The following is a 15,962-nucleotide window of genomic DNA, read 5'->3' on the forward strand; positions in this document are numbered from 1 at the left end:
AAAGACATGTGAGCCTCATAACTAAATAGCAAATTAGTTGATGCAACTCACCCTTTTTTTTGTAGTGTTGGTTCCACAAAATAAGCTCTAGAAGTTGACAAATGATCGGTTGGTTGCGTTTTCGCTCAACATTTGAACGGTTGATCACAAATCTTGCATCAAAAATCCAAAATGTTCTATGACTTTTGAACCTCATTTTTCACAAGATTACATGAAGCAATTTCTCATTGGACTCGAGTACTATCATGCAGATCAAGTTCTTCACCGCGTTGTTATATGGATATCGACTTCACTGACCTTACTGAACAAGGGACTCTTATTGCTTCTCATATTAAGGTATTGCCAGAAATACTTAATTATCATAGCCTACAATAATCTGACTATATCGTATGTAAGATTGCTTGATAAGAGGACGTCCTTAATGGTATATAGGTCTTTTCCAAAACAACTTGTGTGTTTCACTTATGATTACATGCGTTAAAATTCTTAAAATCTTATATATAATCCATATCTCCATGTGTAATTTGTAGCAAATGTGGATTAACATGGCATGTTGCTCGTCTCTAACACTAGTTGGAGTCACAATTTGTCTATAACACGACGATGCTTCTCTTTTACTAAGGCTTGATTTCTTGTCCAATCTTGTTTAGTTTTTCAGGTACCTCTTTAAAACATGTAGCAAAGTCACCTTCATGATCTTCCTCAAACTCACACCCTAACACTTCTTCACCATCATCAAATTTAGCTTTTACCAAAAATGTAACGAAATGATTCACATCTTCTTCAGCATCACTTTTTTCCTTTGAATCATCTTCTATTTTATGATTACCAACACATTCATACTGAGTATGTCCGATACCTTTTCACCCTAAACATTTTACTTTCTTTTTCTTAAATGTAGGAAATTCGTATTTGAAGTGTCCATACCCTAAGCACTCATGCCATGGCATATTTGCCTTCTTAATAGCTTTACCTTCTACATGATTCTTTTTGGTTGAGCTGAACCTCCTATGTCCTAGTTCTTCTTCTACTTTCCTTAATTGTTGATCAAATCTTTTGAAACATAGAGGATCCTCTTCTTCTGCGTCTTGAGTTTTTCTTTCATGAGAAGTTAATCCCAAACACTTTGGTTTTTTCACTTTCTTCATACCCTCTAGTTCCTTCTCATGAGCTTGAAGCATTCCGACCACATCGCCAAAGCTAAGATTATCTATGTTATGAGGCACCGTCAGGGCAGCTTTGTATGCCATGAATCTCGAAGGTAAACATCGTAAAAACTTCTTCACTAGTTTCTTGTCTTTATACTTCTTTCCAAGAGTCAATGCTTCTTGAACAAAGAACTTATATTTTAACTAAAAACAGAAATTGAATCACGTTCTTCCATCTTCAGATTTTTGAATCTTGAGGCTAACATATATTTCCTTGAGTTCTTCACCTTTGTGGTTCTTTCAAAGAAATTTCGCAAAATATCCCAAGCTTCTTTTGATGTTTCCCATCCCTGAATTAGTTCAAACTGGTTTCATCCAACATTATTTTGAATAACTGTGAGTACCTTGGCGTTGTACTTTGATTTCTTCAATTCATCATTAGTCCCTCCGGCTTAGCAACTTTGGCTCCTTATTATCCTTGATTTTTGGTTCTTCCCACCATTCCAATATGGTTTTCCAAGCATAGACATCAATTCTCCTTATCACCACCTTCATCCTTGATTGTCAAAAACCATAGTTTCCATCATTCAATATTACTCTTGAACTATTCATGTGTTCATGATAGCTGATACGGTTCAAATTGCCTTAAACCTACTCTCTCAAATAAGAGATAGGTTGCAGTATTTAAGGGTCAAATTTCCTCAAAGTTCTTTTGTTTACACAATGAATTGAATGTCAAGATTAAGCTAGCAGGGAATGAGTGAAATAAAAAGTAAACGAAGTAAGAAAGCAACAGATTGATTGGTTGTGAGACAATAAAATAAAGAGTTAGGAGTAGAGTACTCTCAGAAAACTATTGGTTAGTAGATCTAATGAATGTTAAGTTGTTATCGAACCATTCTTAAACTCAAACTCTAATTATGGAATAACCGGTGCGTTCCGCGAAATTCCCTATTCCTAAAGCTAAGAATAACCGGAGAAGCCGAGAGATCTTATACTTAAACATGCATTCTAACCGAGTTCAATTGTTCACCTTAGTAGATAGGCCGATTCTTATTACACACTTATAAACCAGACTCATCAAATAATAGATCCAACTACAGATTCCTATGGCGAGTATATCTATTGTCTGGATTCAAGTTTTAGTTAATTACTCTATATCTAGCATTAAGAACAATTAAAGATGAAGAACTCTACAGATAACTTAGCAAAGAGGGCGATCTACTAAACCATATGAATCCCTAATGAGAAACTCTAACCCTAACATGCAAACTACTTAGACATGGTGATTGAAACAAGCAACATAGTTGAGTAAGAAAGCATAAACACAGCAATAAAGAATAGAGTATGAAAGGATTTCTTCACTGTATTGGAAACTGAATGAATCTCTGAAAACAAGGGATGAATAGCTTATGTCTCTCTGAAAACTGGATGAAAAGCTTGATAAAACTTGATAGATCTAAACAATGACCTTTAAAAATATATATATGCCCTAATAAACATTCAGGGACTAATAATGCATATATGAAAGTTTTTTGGGGCAAATTTCCACTTCTGTAAACTTGAAAGCGTCATGGACTTTCCTGGGCCAAAACTGGTGTCGATCGACACCAAGAATGTGTCGATCGACATTCCCATTTGATTCTGAAACTGAAATCGTCTTTAACTTCCTTTTCCTTAGCTTTTGCTCCAAAATGTCTTCTCATCTCCATTGTAGTCTCACTTCATAGAATACCCGAAAAGACTCTAAAAAGACTCGAAAAAAAATTTAAAAAACTCAAAATCCTATATCTAAAACATAGATAAAATCAGTAAAAAATAGGGTTATATCAATAACTTTGCATCTTCTCCACATGATCTCACATGTATACAATCCTTACACGTGACTGCTCTGATACCAATTGAAAATGCAAGAGCTATTGTTGTATATGGAAACTGATTCAAGAACTGAGTCACAAACTCGAACAAGGGTTTCTTCAAAACAAAAAAAAAATCTTTAATAAAAAATATGTTTAGTAAACTTACAAGTTTCAGTTAAACAATTATCTAATCTCTCACGTTCATGGATTCCTACACAATCCAAGAACCTCTCAAGACAAACCCCTTAGCACCCTTAAGCATTATGCTCTTTTGTTTGTGTTGAGGCTTCTCTCAAGCCTAAGCACCCTATTTATTCTAACACTAATAGGAATAGACAATTTTCTTTTTCTTTATGGAATACGAAATTATCATTTGTCTGCATGTTTCCTTTTCCTCTCACGTAAAGGAAACTCTTCAGTCTTCTAGAGTCTTCTCCAAGCTTCTAGTATCCATAGCTAACCGTCTTAGACCGACTTGCTAATTTCCATATGTTTGCTTCACGTTGCTCTGTTCTCCTAAACTACTTCGTGAGGTACTTTGACTTAGTACAAGAACAACTTCAACAACTTCGTCTTCATTATTTGCCATCCATAAATATCGTTTTCTGTTTCTCTTCATCTTGATATAAAACTCGTTAAGAATACATCAACAATCTCTTCCTTTCTTAGTGAGTTTTATAATCCAAGCTTCACAAAACATAAACTTCAACTACTACTTTGATAATCTCCAAACTCCCCTTCAATCTCTAAACAAGGAACTCAGTAGGTTCTAAAACTCGGTCTTCACAACACCAACGATCTCCCCCTTGATGATTGAGTTTTAGAACCAAAGGATGTACTTAAAGCTCATATCAAACATCTTGTTTTGTCGTATAACTTCTTGTACTATTTTGTCACTAGTACATCGAGGGTGTCAAACACATTCATCAACAATCTCCCCTTTTTAACTTTGTGTGTCTCTCAAGCATCTTAATCATATGTCACTTTCTTCTCCCCCTACTTGTGAGAATACACAAGTTAAAAACACCTTCATAGGTTGGCACACTCATAATTTCCGGTTGAACACCTTCATAGATCAAGTTGGTCAAATATGAAACTTCATATGAACTCTGTCCAAAACACGTTGATCAATCAAACCCAAACCAACCATCAAAAACACAATCCCTCCGTTGAATCTTAAGATAGTAATACCACGAATCTTGCCACCAAGTTTCGGCTAGATCAGACTACTATTAGATTTTCAAACGTAGCCTTGAATTAGACATCTTGAAACTATTTTTCTGCTTCTCTAGTCCAAAAATATCATACTTTGACCTTGATGATGCATATCATATCTTATCTTCTTCTTTCGACTCCCCCATAGATGTATCTCTCTCTAATAACCACCAGAGATAAACATTGGATCTGATTTTGAAAGATATCCATTAAATCCAAGATCATACCGATCAGTTTTTCCAATGTTCAGAATATGATGCAACTGTTTCGTGTCATTAATAAGCATCCTCAAATTCTTGTGGGTTTCTTCAAGTTGTACTCTAGCTTGTGATGCTTCTTCTTCTTTCTCTATTGCATATCTTTTTGTTTCAGGAAGCTTAGCCTCCAACTTGAGTTTCTCCCTTGTCAGCACTGAATTCTCTTCAACTAGTTTAAGCCATTGTTCATAAAACATCTTTTAGTTGACAGTTTCTATCTCGCTACAACCTTCTGTCACAGGTTCTTATGCAGTAACAATTGCAGGTTTTGATGCAGGTTCTGTTGTAGGTTTTGTTGCATGTTCTGATGCAAGTTCTAATGGAGATTCTATTGTAGTTGCAGATTTTGTAACAGTTCAAGTCTCTATTGCAGTTGTAATCTCTGTGATAGTTGCGGTCTTTGTAGCAGATGCAATCTTTGTAGCAGTTGTAATCATATTGCGAGAATACCTACTTTCTGATTTATTTCTTGACGTACTTTATGCACCATGATACAAATTAGATTTCTTTACCCATATTTGACTTCGGAATCCATTTCAGAAACATTTCCCTTGATGTTTGAGGCTACTTACTCTTTCTCTGAATCTGTAGCAATATGCTTTAATGTGCCCAGTCTTTCCACAAAAATAACATCTAGTTTGTTTGGTTGCATTACTTTCATATTTGCTTTGATTTGGTAGAGAAACACCTTCAGCTACAACTCTTAACTTGAAATAATTAATTTTTTTAAAAAAAAAACGTTAAATTTAGACGATATTTTTTTTTACAAAGTTTTGATGTTTTAACCTTTTTGTGTTTAGTGAGTTTTGCTCTTTAACATATTTCTCGTATCATTTTTGGATTTTTGTTTTGGAGGAATATGGATTATATCAGTTTGGTATCCATTTTACATGTTGAGTTCGTAGTGGTATTTATCAAGTTAACTTCTTCGGATCTGGATGTCAGGTTACTGCATCTTTAAGTCGACAAATCAACCATTTATCGACCTTTTGCATGAGCCATGCACATGTACCATATTAGGAGGTGCATACATAGCGTCTCATCGTTCACTGGCTTTCGTTAGGTGGTTTGGAGCTTTTGGTGCTCTCGGATCGGTTGAAATTGAAGTAGCACAAAAACTTTTATGACACTTTAGTACATTACAAACAATAAACCACGAAAACAAGATTGTAGAAAAACGTGGAAAGACAACAATCCATTTAGTTAAGCTTATGACTAAACCCTCGAAGGTCTCTTTTAGCCGTCGCTTGTCAAAGTCAATGCCAGAATCACTATAGTGAGTGTTGTGATCACTGTGGCACACGCAAACACAGTCATTGTCCGGTTCGAGATGACTTTACTCTGCTTCTCCACCCTAGAGCTTACCTCTATCTCCTCCACAAGTCTCCTTACAGTCTCTATGTCTCCATCCTTTGCAGCGTGAATCAGACTATTCTGAATCTTCTCTAGTTTCGTCTGCTTCGTTTTTCTCTCGGCTGACCAGATAAAACCCGTCATTTTCCAGAGAAGGATACCAACATATATCGCCACAATACAGTCTACTGTGTAATGGTGTCGCTCTCGTATTTCTCTCTGTGCGCTGTGTGCCACGAACAACCATATCATTGCAGAAGAGAAACCTCCATAAGCCTCCTGTTGATAAATTCACCACAGAATGGTTAAGGCGTCATAACAAAATCTCTTTAATGCATTTAGCTGACAAGTGATGGAGGTTTACCGTCCAAGCCATAGCGGTTAAGACAGCTACAAGCATATGACCACTATACATGAGATCATTACAACCACCTCCGGCTTTCTTTAATAGAGCAAACCAAGAAGACCCTTCAGAGTAACTCGGTCTCAAGAACTCACTAAGGAAGCTCATTGAACCCCAATCAGCTCTATAGTCACCAATGTAACTTCCTGGATCAGCTGTTAAAACAAAAAAAGTACTAATAAGTAAGCAATAAATACCTAAGTAATAAGTGAAGGAGACTAGATATTACCATAAGCTGCATCCCAATGAAGGAGCTTTCTAATTGCAGCAGGATCATTAGCATAAGGGACATAATATTTCTGAGCCCAACGATGAGGCTGAGAAGGTACATTGTTAAACCGGGCTGAAGCACACCAAGGTCTAGCTGAAGGTAATATAGTTGATACAAAGGTTATAGCTCTTAAAAGACGTCCAACTCCCATCGTGAATATGTATCTCGCGCCTAATCCTAAACCTGGAGCTTTCACTGAGTCGAACACCACCGAGAAACCCAACATTATAAACAACATAAGAAAATGATGCAATCCAATGATATGTGCTCTTAGGATTTCCACAAGTGTCCCGGGAAGGCTCTCGTTTAGTGCAAGTAAGAACCATTGGCCTGTATCAGGAAGTGGAGGTGTTTCCCTATCAAAGATAAAACCATTTATCACTGAATTGCATAACCATTCCAAAAACAGATTAGTGTAATTTAGTTCAAAGATTCTCAATGAATGTTAAGTACATGCTAACTCAAATCAACTTAAAACAATTTTCAAGATTCCAAATCAAAACCATGTACTATTCAAATTGAAGATACCAAGTAAAGACTATGAGTCTCACTATCAGATCAAGTAGCACCAACGAGCTCAAAAATCTAAGCTTTGTTCAAATTTCAAGTCAAATACTTAATCTTTAAGCTAACTGAAGTAAAAACTCAATCTTTAAGCTAACTTGAAGTAAAAGACTCATTCTTTAAGCTCATTTCAAGTCAAAAACTCAATCTTTAAGCTAATTTGAAGTAAAAGATTCATTCTTTAAGCTAATTTGCAGTCAAAGACTCAATCTTTAAGCTAATTTGAAGTCAAAGACTCAATCTTTGAGCTGATTTGAAGTTAAAGACTCAATCTTTAAGCTAAATTGAAACAGATCTAAAGCAATACCGGTGCCAATCTAAGCCAAGAACAGCAGTAACAGAGCGAACACAAAGAGCTTCAAAGAGAAGAGCACAGAGAAGGAATACGATAGAACCAAGGAAAGGAATAGCTGCTCGTAGCTCTTTAGACCAGTGTTTATAGAACAGAACACGAGTGACGACGGCGATAGCAAGAACAGACCAAAGAACTGGCATAAGACGAGAATGCCACACCGGTGACACGTAACGCATGTAATCGATTACCACGTATGACATCGCGGCTATTCCAAGTCCACCTTTAGTCATCTGAAGGTTGATGGGTCGCCGGATTTGACGGTGGTGGTCGAAGACGGAACAATGACTGAAAAGGACAAAAAAAAGGAAAGTTTTGTCTGAAATTTGCAACAATTGCGGAAATTAATGAAGTGGGTTTAATTAAGCTAATTTTTGTAATTTATGAGAGGTTTTATTGTTAATATTACTCTATTTGCTACATGTATTAATGTATTAATTATGTTGCCATTTTTATTTCTTAGCTACATTATTAATGGTAGTGTATTACTTCTACTTTTTAAAATTTATCTTAAATATATGTAGCTGAACGAAATAATTTCTTTTTCTTGTCTTCACAAGAGACAATTAGTAAAAAAAATTTTGTCATCCAATAATAATTTAAGGCTCAAACAAATCGAGGAATATTGACAATTAGTTAATATATATAGATATAAAAAAATACATACACATATATTGAAAATTTTGGTAAAAAGATTATTAACAGTAATAAAACTAATATTTCATAATTTTTTGCAATTACACTGAATTTAATAAATTATTTTTGAGTAAACATACACATAAATCTATATAAAAAAATATTTTACCACAAATTCGACCTGTATTCAAATAAGTTCATATAACTTCACACAATTTTATAAAAATATATAAAAAAAATCACACACTTAATTTCATATTTTCCAATAATATGCGTATATTTTTATCTCGCTACTGTATATAGTTACTAAATTGTGGAGAAATTAGACCATGTCCAGTGGGGAATTCTTATGAGTTTTTTAGCAAAAGTCCTTAGAATAATATGCTAAAATTAAATCAGAAGTCATGAAATTAGTAAGGTTCGAACCTTATCTTAGGTGTTTTTGGTTTGGGAAGAGTCTTACACGTGGCCTTTTGTTATTGGCTGAGGGAAGAGACAAAACCAAAAAAAAAAAATTCTCCCGTGATTTATTTTCATTTCTATTGTTCGCTTTGTTTTGTCCGAAGAAACGAAGAGAGAAATCTCTCTCAATCATCAGAAGCTAGCATGCTCCAATCAGATTATGAAGGTATGATTCTACCTTATTGATTGTGTAGATCGTGAGTAGTTAGAGTTATTGATAGATTGCAATGAAATTAGGGTTTCGTGAATTGGGATTTCTTTGATGATGATGATTCTGATGATTTTTGTTTGTTGAGATTCGTTAGTTTATTGTTTCGTATTGAATTTGGTTATAAAATCAACAAATTACTCAGTTATGATTTCTTCTTTGTTTTAGTGAAATTAGCCTTGATTTCGTATTGGTTCTGTCTTTTAATGTAGGAAGATAATAAGTAAAGTTTGAGATTAGCTAACACACTTCTCTAATTGATAACAAAAGGTATAAAAAGAGATTTGTTGATGCAGGAGTTAGCTTTTGTAATATTCTGTGTTTGTGATTTACTCTGTCATTGGAAGAGACTATGTCTTGCCTAGTATAATCTCTATGTGCGAAACTAGATTTTCTATCCGATTGATACTTGTTAGAAGTATAAAGTAAAACTCAATGGCTTTTGTAGTCAACGGGAATGAGTATAATTTGGCTTACTATCTCACTGATGAAATTTATCCAAAATGGGCTACATTTATCCAATCTATTTCACTTCCACAAGATGAAAAAGCTTCTTTATTTGCTACAAATCAAGAAGCTTGCCGTAAAGATGTTGAACGTGCATTTGGAGTTTTGCAAGCTCGGTTTGCTATTGTCAAACATCCTGCTCTTATTTGGGATAAGATAAAAATCGGGAATATTATGCGAGCATGTATAATTCTTCACAATATGATAGTAGAAGACGAACGAGATGGATACACTCAGTATGATGTATCCGATTTCGCACATCCGGAATCAGCTAGTTCTTCACAAGTGGATTTCACCTATTCTACGGACATGCCTTCAAATCTTGGTAATATGATGGCCACTCGAACCCGACTTCGTGATCGGACTAAGCATGAACACTTAAAAGCTGATTTGGTTGAACATATATGGCAAAAGTTTGGTCCGATTCAAGCTTAATTCTAATCGTCATTCAAGTTTTTCATTTAATATGTTTGTTTTGTTTTTATGTTATGTATGTTTACAATTTTAATATTTTTAATAATTATTGTGTTTTGTAAAATAAAAAATATTATAATATTATATTTTGAATTTTTTTTTAAAAAAGCCCGCTTAAAGATTCCACCATTGGACAACAAAAAATATAAAGATTCAACAAAAATTCTAAACTTTCATTTATTCAAAATCTAATAATAAAAAATTCTAAGGATTCCTTAAATAAGGTACTCCAATGGGGTGCTCATACTAAAATCTGTAGTTTCCCAAATCTTACAAAACGTAAAACCAGATGGCCTATGTAATTTCACTCAAAGGCCTAGGCCCATTTAAACCAACCAAACAAATATTGAACGGCTTCAAGTGTCACACCTGAACACGTGTCAACATCACATTGCGATTTCCATTTTTCGTTACTCTACTCCAATTTCCATTTTGTCTTGTTATTTCCATATCCTTCTCTATATATACGCAGAGTATCAATCAATATCATTATCATCACAGATTATACAACTCATTGTTTCCGAACAAACTAGGGTTTTGTTTTTCCGTTCGATTTCAGATACTGATTTGTCGATTATGTTTCTAGTACGTAAACATCTTCTGCAACTGAAATCCAAAAGACCAAAGAGGTCGTCCTCGTCGTCGTCTTGCTTCGATGATTTCGTCAAGAGATTACAAAACCACGCTGCGATGTTAAAAAAGCATCTTACTACGCAACTCTTTCAGAAGAAGAAGAAGAAGAAGCTTCATTTAGTCCTTGACTTGGACCACACGCTACTCCACTCTGTTCTGGTTTCAGACCTATCTAAACGCGAGAAGTATCTACTCGAAGAAACTGATTCAAGGCAAGATCTATGGAGACGCAACGTAGACGGTTACGAGTTTATCATAAAGCTACGACCTTTTCTTCATGAGTTTCTCTTAGAAGCCAATAAGCTCTTCACAATGCACGTTTACACAATGGGTAGTTCTAGTTACGCAAAGCAGGTGTTGAAGCTGATTGATCCTGATAAAGTATACTTTGGGAAACGAGTTATAACTAGAGAAGCAAGTCCTTTTAATAAGTCACTTGATCTTCTTGCGGCTGATAAACGTAGAGTGGTGATTGTGGATGATACGGTTCATGTTTGGCCTTTTCATAAGAGAAACTTGTTGCAGATCACCAAATACGTTTATTTTAAAGTCGATGGAACCAAGTGGGATTCGTACGCAGAAGCAAAGAAAGATGAGAGTCAAAGCAATGGATCATTGGCTAATGTTCTGAAATTCCTTGAAGATGTTCACAAAAGATTTGAAGAGGATTTAGGTTTTAAAGATTTGAGGCTATTGATACCTTGTAGACAATGCTGCTACTGAGTTACAGTAAGTATATTTGATCCAGAGTGTTGTACTCTTAAAGCTAGTTAGAGATTAGAATGTTTCTAGCTTTGTAACAAGCTCTTGAATAAATATAGTTTTGAATTTTATTGATCATCCTTCAAAGTCCACTTAGCAGTACACTAGTGTGTCCAAAACTCAAACTCATTCTCATTGGACCACAAACTTATAAAGATGAACAAACCCATAACAATAATTTCATTACATCCATTTTATATATGTCCTTATGCTCCACCATACCATCAGATCAACAACTATATATGATAGCTGAGACAAACAAATGTAGTGAAAGAATTAGTCATAAGAAAAAAACCAGTGACTTTATGGTCACCACACCCCTTCCTAACATCCCTTCTTCTCACTGCCGATCATCGTCAAACCTTCTCCGGCCAACGTCTCAATGTTATCCGGTGACTTTATGGTCACCACACCTCCGCGATTCTCTCTCACCGCATGTCTGTTCCTCGACAACAAAACCTAAGGTTTCTTCTCGGACTCGTTCTGCTCATGACGGCGTCATTGCTCTCTCACGACGTTGTCGAAAACACGAGCCACTCTCCGGCGAGAATCTCGACGTCTTTCTTGTCGCCTATCTCTGAACACCACTAGAGCTCACGACAAGCTTTCTCTGCCAAACCCAGATTTCAACAGAAATCTTACATCTTCTTCTCTTTTCAACTTCAGCGAATCTATGTCTCTAAACGAGCATAGCATTCCATCTTCCTTGAGACATAATAACCAGATTCATCATTCTCCTCTAAAATCGCTCTTCTAGAAGCTTCTACTTCATAAAGACGTGACCTTTTTGACAAAGCTTGCATTTCTCCTTGGAAAAACTTGAATCTTTCTCACGGAAACCTGAAGATTCAGAGCAAAGCTTGAGACTTTACGCACGAACCTGTGCTCTGATACCACTGTAGGGTTTTTGACAACCTCTATAACACCTCAAGCTTAAAACCAATGTCATAAACATCAACGCAGGTCACAGCAAAACAGAGCAAAGCATATCATAGAAAAGATGAAGTCGAAACAGAACAGAGAAAGAGAAGAAAGAAGAGAGGAGCTGATACATATGCGGCCCAACACCCACCTATTCTATATCAATACCAAAGGAGGAGCAAGGCCCAGAAGCCTGTGAAGTGAAGTCAAGTGGGTTAAGAAGAGTAAAGAAAATTCCAGATAAGAGTCATGGTTTAATTGGAGTTACTTAACTACAGTAAGGAATAACCATGATTAAGTAGGTGGCATCATCTCATTGCATCTCGCCATAACGGTGCACTTGCGTGAGGAGGAGATCACAAAAGTAGTATAAGAAGTATGAGAGGGCATAGAGAGAGGGTATCCAGAATCTGGTGAAAGTGTACGGGGGAGGGGAGAGACTCCATTGTAAAACTCTCAATTTTGTATTCCTTTCAATATTAATACAAGTATATGCCTATTACATTGTTTGATCCCTAGTTTACTGCTCTAATCGTATCAGGAGCACACACCAAGTTGTTAACCCGGTTCATGGCGTTAACGAGCCACTACATCCGGTCGGGATCAACAGATCCCCAATATATACTATAATCAGAGACAAGTTTACAAAGATCACTCAAGTGACATCTTTGGATCTTTACTGCTACCAAAGACTCACTCATAACACTCTGTAACACTTAAGATAACTCTCCCCAAGCTTACACTCTTACAAGTTTTCTCTCTACCCGATTACATCTCTCTCTTTACATTGTGTCTCTCTGTCACTCTTCTTTAGGCCGCTTGGCTTGCGACAACCAACCTTGTGTGTCTTCAAGAGTACTTATACAGAGACACTCCTTAGACCTAATGCTTCTACCAAACGCTCCTTTTGCAATCACAAATGGACAAAGTGTCCTTCTTGGCCAGCAATGCACAAGGCTCCTCCTTGTGGTCCCAAAAGCATAACTCAACCAGAGATTAATATACATTTAACTCTAGTTAGCTTTCTTTATTTTTCCTTGTATATTTGAACATATTGTTCTCATTTCAACAGTAACAAGTTCTCGAATAAATATAGTTTTGAATTTTATTAATCATCCTTGAAAGTCCACTTATCCAACAAGCTTTACCAAAGAGGTTTATCAAAATCATATGAACCTAAAAACAATATTAGCCGTACACTCTTGTGTCCAAAACTCAAAACTCATTCTCATTGGACCACAAACTTATAAAGATGAACAAACCCATAACAATAATTTTATTATATCCATTTTATGCGAACAACTGTGCAAAAAAAAAATCTAATCATATTCCTGACCATTGAATGACATGAATTGAGTTGCAGAGACATAGATTATACATCAATGATTTGTTTTTGGGTATACTTGTCATGAACATTCATACGTTATCATTGGTCATTTTGATTAATATTATCTTTATTTTCTATTGTATATAATGGATGAAGTTCTATATATACAATTTGAAACAAATATTTTATTGCATCATTTCAAACATATTATAATTTTAAGAAGGATTAGTGAAATAACGTGCCTAACATAATTCTAAAAATTAAAATTCTATATATATATATATATATATATATATAAGAAAAATAGAGTATATATACAAAATAACATTTGACTTGAAAAGAATAAACAAAATAACCTTGGACCAAATAGTACTAGTCTGGTAGAGAAATTTTGGTAATGAGACTTTAGCCATGGAGTTCTCTTTCTCTCTTCATCTTTGACACAACTCATCTTCATCTTCAGGTTCACCATGTCATTTTCTTTTTCTCTTTTGCTCTCTCTCTCCTAGAATATCTTCACCACCTCTCATATAATATATCATCATATCTCTTTATTTTGTTCACCTACATGTTCCTATCTTTCTTTTTCCATAGAAATCTCTCTATCTCTCATTCTCTCTTTTCTCTTTTTGCCTGAATTCTCCATCATTGTCGTTGTGATAAGAGATTAGATATGATTTTAAAACAAATGTATGATTCTTAAAATGCATGTATTTTAAGAACAAAACATGCTATTAACACTGATATATTAATATTTGTCATGTTATCCAACAAAAACTCATGAAATATATAAATATTTGTCATGTTATCCAATAAAAACCCATTTAATTTTGTAACAATTCTATATATTTGTTAATACTTCGTATTCTATAAGAGAATTGCATACTTTTTATAAATATATCATGATATTTAAGAGAAACACATTATTTCAGTGTATATATATCGTGTATGTATTTAAAAGAATTGCATGCTTTTTTGTAAATATATCATGATATTTTAGACAAATACATAAAAACTTTATAACTACAACCAGCGACATTGTTGTAAGAAAAAAAATATAAGGATATTTTAGTATTTTCTCCACTCTAGAAAAGGTTATTTACCTATGTTTTGTGAAACAAGACTATTCTCTTAATTCTTTTCAATTTTATAGTTAGTTTCTAATATTACCCAAAAAAATAACTAATAGTTTGGATTCTCCTCTGATTTTAGTCTCTGATCCAATTGTTATTTTTATATAATTATAGTGAATCTTAACAAACCGCCTAAATCAAAAGATTTCAAAAATACCAAATCACTTTTTCAAGTTTCTATATTCACGGGTGGTACGTATTCAACTATTCTTACACGAAATAAACATAAATATAGATAAAACAAAAAACTTTAATTGCATATTTTGTTGTATACCAACAAATATTAGTCTCATATAATAATTTTACACATAATAATTTATTTAATTATTTTATTCCGCACATAGTGCGGGTTCTTATCTAGTTAAGAGGTATACCATATGCATATATTTTTATCAAAATATTAAAGTTTGTTTTTAAGATGATCTATAGACATATGCTATATTTTTTTGGTGTTATTAGTGGATAGCCTATTTTGACATTATAATTAAGAAAATAACCATATGTCAGAAATGTTGGATAAATGACTCTTTTTATGGTGGAGTAGGAGTGAGTAAAAGATCAATTAATCTTTTGAAATTAGACTTTTTACAAAATGATATATTTGCTTTGTAAGTTGTTGTAAAGATTCGGTGAAGAAAAATAGCCCCGACAGTGGAAGCGGTACAATGATCTTGGAACTATAATGACTGTGGTTATAGAAGTGATGGTGGCTTCAGAGAAAGCATTGGTGATGGAAAATTGGGGGAGGAAAAATAGATTCCATGATGGAAGTGATACGAATGAAAGTGACAAATGAGGTTATGGAGGTGGCCGTAGTGAAGAACCGAATGTTACAGATTTGGTAAAGGAGGTGGTGGTTGATGTTGATATGGTGGTGATGGTTACAGAGGAAGTGATGATGGAGAAGATCAAACCTAAGATAAAGATCTCTAGTGGTGAAGATCAAGAAAAAAAACAGAAAAACATAAGAATTCTAAAAATTACATGTGATTACGTAAAAACAAATGTAATTCTGTTGAATTTTGTGAAATGTTGGTAAATATATAGATTTGTTTTAATAGAATATTTTTCAAAAATACTACTTGTATTTTTCAATACACATTTGGTTAATAGAATTGTTACAGAATATGACAATTCTAAAAAACACGGTTTTAAGTAAAAATAACATGTATCTAAAAGAAAAGTATATGTATTATGTCTAATAACATGAAAATTATGTAAAAATACATGAGATTTTGTTGAATCTCATGAAATATTGATAAAAATATATAGATATTTGTTTTACTAGCATGTTTTCCAAAAATACTACTTGAATTTTTCATACAGATTTGGATCTAAGAAACCGGTTTATGAGTCACATGATTTGTGTGGTAATTGTAGAACATGATGATGGGTTACGAAAAATATCGAAAGAGAAATAAGAGGATATGGAAGTGAAAGAGATATGCAAGAGTAGAAAGAAACATGTGGCTCTTGA

At 34.3% G+C, this 15,962-nt stretch overlaps 3 protein-coding genes, 3 long non-coding RNA genes and 2 pseudogenes across 9 annotated transcripts; 4 read left to right on the forward strand and 4 right to left on the reverse strand.

Annotated features, from left to right (window-relative positions):
• Positions 1 to 752: 752 nt before the first annotated feature.
• Positions 753 to 1,788, reverse strand: AT1G43575 (annotated as a pseudogene; the record flags this gene model as incomplete). Its single annotated transcript has 1 exon — positions 753 to 1,788.
• Positions 1,789 to 3,931: 2,143 nt separating this feature from the next.
• On the reverse strand, positions 3,932 to 4,170 carry AT1G07163. The gene has a single exon (NR_139203.1). It is a non-coding gene; the product is annotated as an other RNA (long non-coding RNA).
• A 1,244-nt stretch (positions 4,171 to 5,414) lies between these two features.
• AT1G43580 (Sphingomyelin synthetase family protein) lies at positions 5,415 to 7,779 on the reverse strand. Its single transcript, NM_103483.3, has 4 exons — positions 7,378 to 7,779; positions 6,465 to 6,862; positions 6,197 to 6,390; positions 5,415 to 6,111 (listed from the first exon to the last, which is right to left on the reverse strand). The coding sequence occupies exons 1-4, from the start codon at positions 7,653 to 7,655 to the stop codon at positions 5,716 to 5,718; spliced, it is 1,266 nt and encodes a 421-aa protein (NP_564484.1). The 5' UTR covers positions 7,656 to 7,779; the 3' UTR covers positions 5,415 to 5,715.
• A 1,384-nt stretch (positions 7,780 to 9,163) lies between these two features.
• Positions 9,164 to 9,670, forward strand: AT1G43590 (annotated as a pseudogene; the record flags this gene model as incomplete). Its single annotated transcript has 1 exon — positions 9,164 to 9,670.
• Positions 9,671 to 10,399: 729 nt separating this feature from the next.
• AT1G43600 (Haloacid dehalogenase-like hydrolase (HAD) superfamily protein) lies at positions 10,400 to 11,065 on the forward strand (the record flags this gene model as incomplete). The annotated part of the gene is made up of 1 exon (NM_103485.1): positions 10,400 to 11,065. The coding sequence occupies one exon, from the start codon at positions 10,400 to 10,402 to the stop codon at positions 11,063 to 11,065; it is 666 nt and encodes a 221-aa protein (NP_175025.1).
• A 39-nt stretch (positions 11,066 to 11,104) lies between these two features.
• AT1G07167 lies at positions 11,105 to 11,814 on the forward strand. The gene has a single exon (NR_139204.1). It is a non-coding gene; the product is annotated as an other RNA (long non-coding RNA).
• On the reverse strand, positions 11,776 to 12,971 carry AT1G43605 (uncharacterized protein; the record flags this gene model as incomplete). Of its 2 annotated transcripts, none has more annotated exons than NM_001333211.1 (2): positions 12,299 to 12,971; positions 11,776 to 12,218 (listed from the first exon to the last, which is right to left on the reverse strand). In NM_001333211.1, exon 2 carries the CDS (start codon positions 11,905 to 11,907, stop codon positions 11,776 to 11,778), a length of 132 nt encoding a protein of 43 aa, NP_001321008.1. In that variant the 5' UTR covers positions 11,908 to 12,218; positions 12,299 to 12,971. The 2 variants fall into 2 exon arrangements, with proteins under 2 accessions (NP_001321008.1, NP_001321007.1); NM_001333212.1 differs by having other exon boundaries at positions 11,776 to 11,929; positions 11,985 to 12,414.
• Positions 12,328 to 12,560, forward strand: AT1G07173. The gene has a single exon (NR_139205.1). It is a non-coding gene; the product is annotated as an other RNA (long non-coding RNA).
• Positions 12,972 to 15,962: the final 2,991 nt, after the last annotated feature.

Source organism: Arabidopsis thaliana (genome assembly GCF_000001735.4).
Source record: "Arabidopsis thaliana chromosome 1 sequence".
NCBI lineage: Eukaryota > Viridiplantae > Streptophyta > Magnoliopsida > Brassicales > Brassicaceae > Arabidopsis > Arabidopsis thaliana.

Bases quoted from the DNA above. Each gene is read 5' to 3' on its own strand.
- AT1G43580 (NM_103483.3), bottom strand. From the start codon at position 7,655: ATGACTAAAGGTGGACTTGGAATAGCCGCGATGTCATACGTGGTAATC. The intron at 6,391-6,464 runs GTAATATCTAGT...TTGTTTTAACAG, and splicing joins TCATTGGGATGCAGCTTATG to CTGATCCAGGAAGTTACATT. The intron at 6,112-6,196 runs GTAAACCTCCAT...ATTTATCAACAG, and splicing joins TAACCGCTATGGCTTGGACG to GAGGCTTATGGAGGTTTCTC.